This window comes from the organism of the source record quoted next, unplaced genomic scaffold, assembly GCF_019419815.1.
Source record: "Pyrus x bretschneideri cultivar Hongxiangsu unplaced genomic scaffold, Pyrus_bretschneideri_v1 Contig38, whole genome shotgun sequence".
In the NCBI taxonomy this organism is placed as follows: domain Eukaryota; kingdom Viridiplantae; phylum Streptophyta; class Magnoliopsida; order Rosales; family Rosaceae; genus Pyrus; species Pyrus x bretschneideri.
Window position 1 is genome coordinate 967,357 of NW_025999701.1, and position 2,627 is coordinate 969,983.

At 36.9% G+C, this 2,627-nt stretch overlaps 1 protein-coding gene across 1 annotated transcript; it reads left to right on the top strand.

Annotated features, from left to right (window-relative positions):
- The first annotated feature begins 396 nt into the window (after positions 1-396).
- On the top strand, positions 397-1,694 carry LOC125468403. The gene is made up of 3 exons (XM_048564087.1): positions 397-687; positions 972-1,121; positions 1,368-1,694. Exons 1-3 carry the CDS (start codon positions 397-399, stop codon positions 1,692-1,694), a joined length of 768 nt encoding a protein of 255 aa, XP_048420044.1.
- The last annotated feature ends 933 nt before the right edge of the window (positions 1,695-2,627 follow it).

Here is a 2,627-nt window from a genome sequence, read left to right on the forward strand (position 1 = left end):
GATTTCATCAATATTTCCTACAAATCGGTTAAATATTTGAAAAACTCTTATACTTGGTCTAAATCAGTGTTTGACATTCCCTAATGTATCATTTTAAATTTCCATCATTTCCATCGAAAACAATAGATATCGATATATTCATCAATGTTTTAAAAAATTTGCATATCAATATTTCTATTGATACCAATACTTTAAACACAATCCTAAGCATATTACCTTATCCTCCTTCAGTACTTGGGCTAACCGCTCACTCTCCAAAGCCTCCAAAGAGTTATCCTTATGTGGCTTATGGCCCATTTGGTTCATGTTAAGCTTAAGTCCAAGTCCAGTAAGTCCTCTGCTCTCATGTCGTAAGAAGAATTAACACAAAGTTTCAGTCTTTCAGATTTTTCAGAAATGGACCTGCTCTGCAACGTATACTCTAATCCCTCGGAGAACGAAGAAGAAGAAGAAGAAGAAAAAGCAGAAGGAATTAAGCAAACCATCACACCCCCGAATCCGAATCGACTCAAATCCGATAACCCATTTGCACATACCAAATTTCACCATCCTCTGCCGGAGTCAACCCAGTTTCCGACCCTCGAAGCAGAAGCTCTGGTTCCTGGTCGATACATATCCAAGAGGAAGAGGGCGTTATTGGCTTCCCAACCTACTGTCCCCGACCCGCAGCCGAACCCGAATGCTCCTGTCACGACCTTGCGTGCTACTTTGTTACTTTCATTTGAAAATATCTGTGAATTATTATTATTATTGTGTATTTAATTTTATAGAAACATAGACTGTTTATTTGGAGAAGAACTTGCTAAAACGTGTTCATTGCCACAGTGACATCCCGGCATTATTGGACCATAATGTCATGGTCCTGCTAAACCTTTTATCTAAGTTGTTCTCGTCGATTTGTAAGAAAAGGAAATGCTCGTGACAAGTTCACTGAAGTAGACAATGCCACTCATATATGCATGTTGTAGTAGGCAGCTTTTGGGAGTATTTCGGATTCAGACGTTCCTCGAGATGTGATGTTGTGGTTGAGAAACAAAGCGAAAAGGGGTCGATCGCAGCTCGGCCAATTGCCCCAAAGAATGTCTGTAGCTCTAAATAAGCCTACCAAAGCTGTCAATGCTGTACATTGGTCACCATCCCATGGTGAGCCCTACTTGTTCATGAACCCTTGAATTAGCACTTACCCCTTTGGATTCGTAGCCTCGTGACACTAAAGATTGTTTCTTGAATGTTGTTTTAATGTAAAATTTGATTTTTAACAAAGGATGCTTGCCAATTTTTTAAGTTGAAGAATCGAGCAATAGTATACTTTTTATATGCCAATTATATTTATTCACTTTTCTTATTGATCCGTTCGTTGGAGTTAGTCAACAGCTCATCTTCTTGCCTCTGCTTCAATGGATCATACAATCTGCATATGGAATGTGTGGAGCAGTGATCAGAAGGTAGCCCGTGTGTTTAATTTTCATAATGCTGTGGTCAAAGATGTGAAATGGTCACTGCAAGGGTTGTCTGTTCTTTCTTGTGTATATGACTCCTCATCAAGGCTAGTAGATATTGAAAAGGGGCTAGAGATTCAGGTTTTTAAGGAGGATCAAGTTGTCAGTGTTATTAGATTCCGACAATTCCACTCAGTGAAAATTCTATTGTTTTTTGGGATGTTTCGCGACAAGTTCCGCTATCTAATCAGGTAAGAGACTTCATCCAGTCTTGCTTCAATGTGTGTTGGAAATGCGGTGTTCAATTATTTATCAAAATATGGTTACTGAGCTGAACTTGGATATAATGTAATTCTTCATCATCCCGTAAGAACTTACATTCATCCCTGTAAGCTTGTTCTACGGTCTTTTTGGATTTTTCTCTTGTATTTGAGCTTTCTAGATTTCGTATTATGTTGTCATCTAGTCTTCTAGTTAATGTTTATGCGACGTGGACTATAATGATTTAATCTATTTAGCATGCATGGTAAGTAAGATGTAGATATAACACAAGGCCATTTGTAATCATCTTCTTAATGATGGAAGACATGCGATACTAAAGATGATGACTACGTTGGCTAAAATATGTGACACAATTCATGTTAAGAAGGAAGTTCCACAACGCCATGTAATCTGTTTTGCTGTCATATATGTGACACAGTTGTAGAAAAATCTCCTAAGTTAGGATCTCTTACTGCTTTGTACTCATAAGACGTTCCTTTGGAGGTTGATAGTTCTCATTTGACAGCAAAACAAAACTGTAATTGTTTGACAACGTATATTTCGACATCTCTAGAATACATTAGTTGTATGTTCACATGCTTGGAACGGTAAGGGAGTGAATGAGAGTTGGAACTCCACTACTATACTATAGTTACTAGAGTATGACAAGTTCTTCCACCAATTGTTCCTACTGTAGTACCAAAATTGCCCAACTATTTTCTCAGAATTCTAGAATCACTTAGTATGTGTACAAAGAATAAAGTTTATACGAGTGTGAAAAATGCATTATTTGCTACCTCTTCTGAAAAGAAAAACTGTCTATATTTTCCTGAGAAAGTAAAAATTAGTTTTTAAGAGAGATGTAATAATATTTTGAATAATAATTATTTACGTTTAAATGTGTTGTAAGTAAATGATGAAATTCTT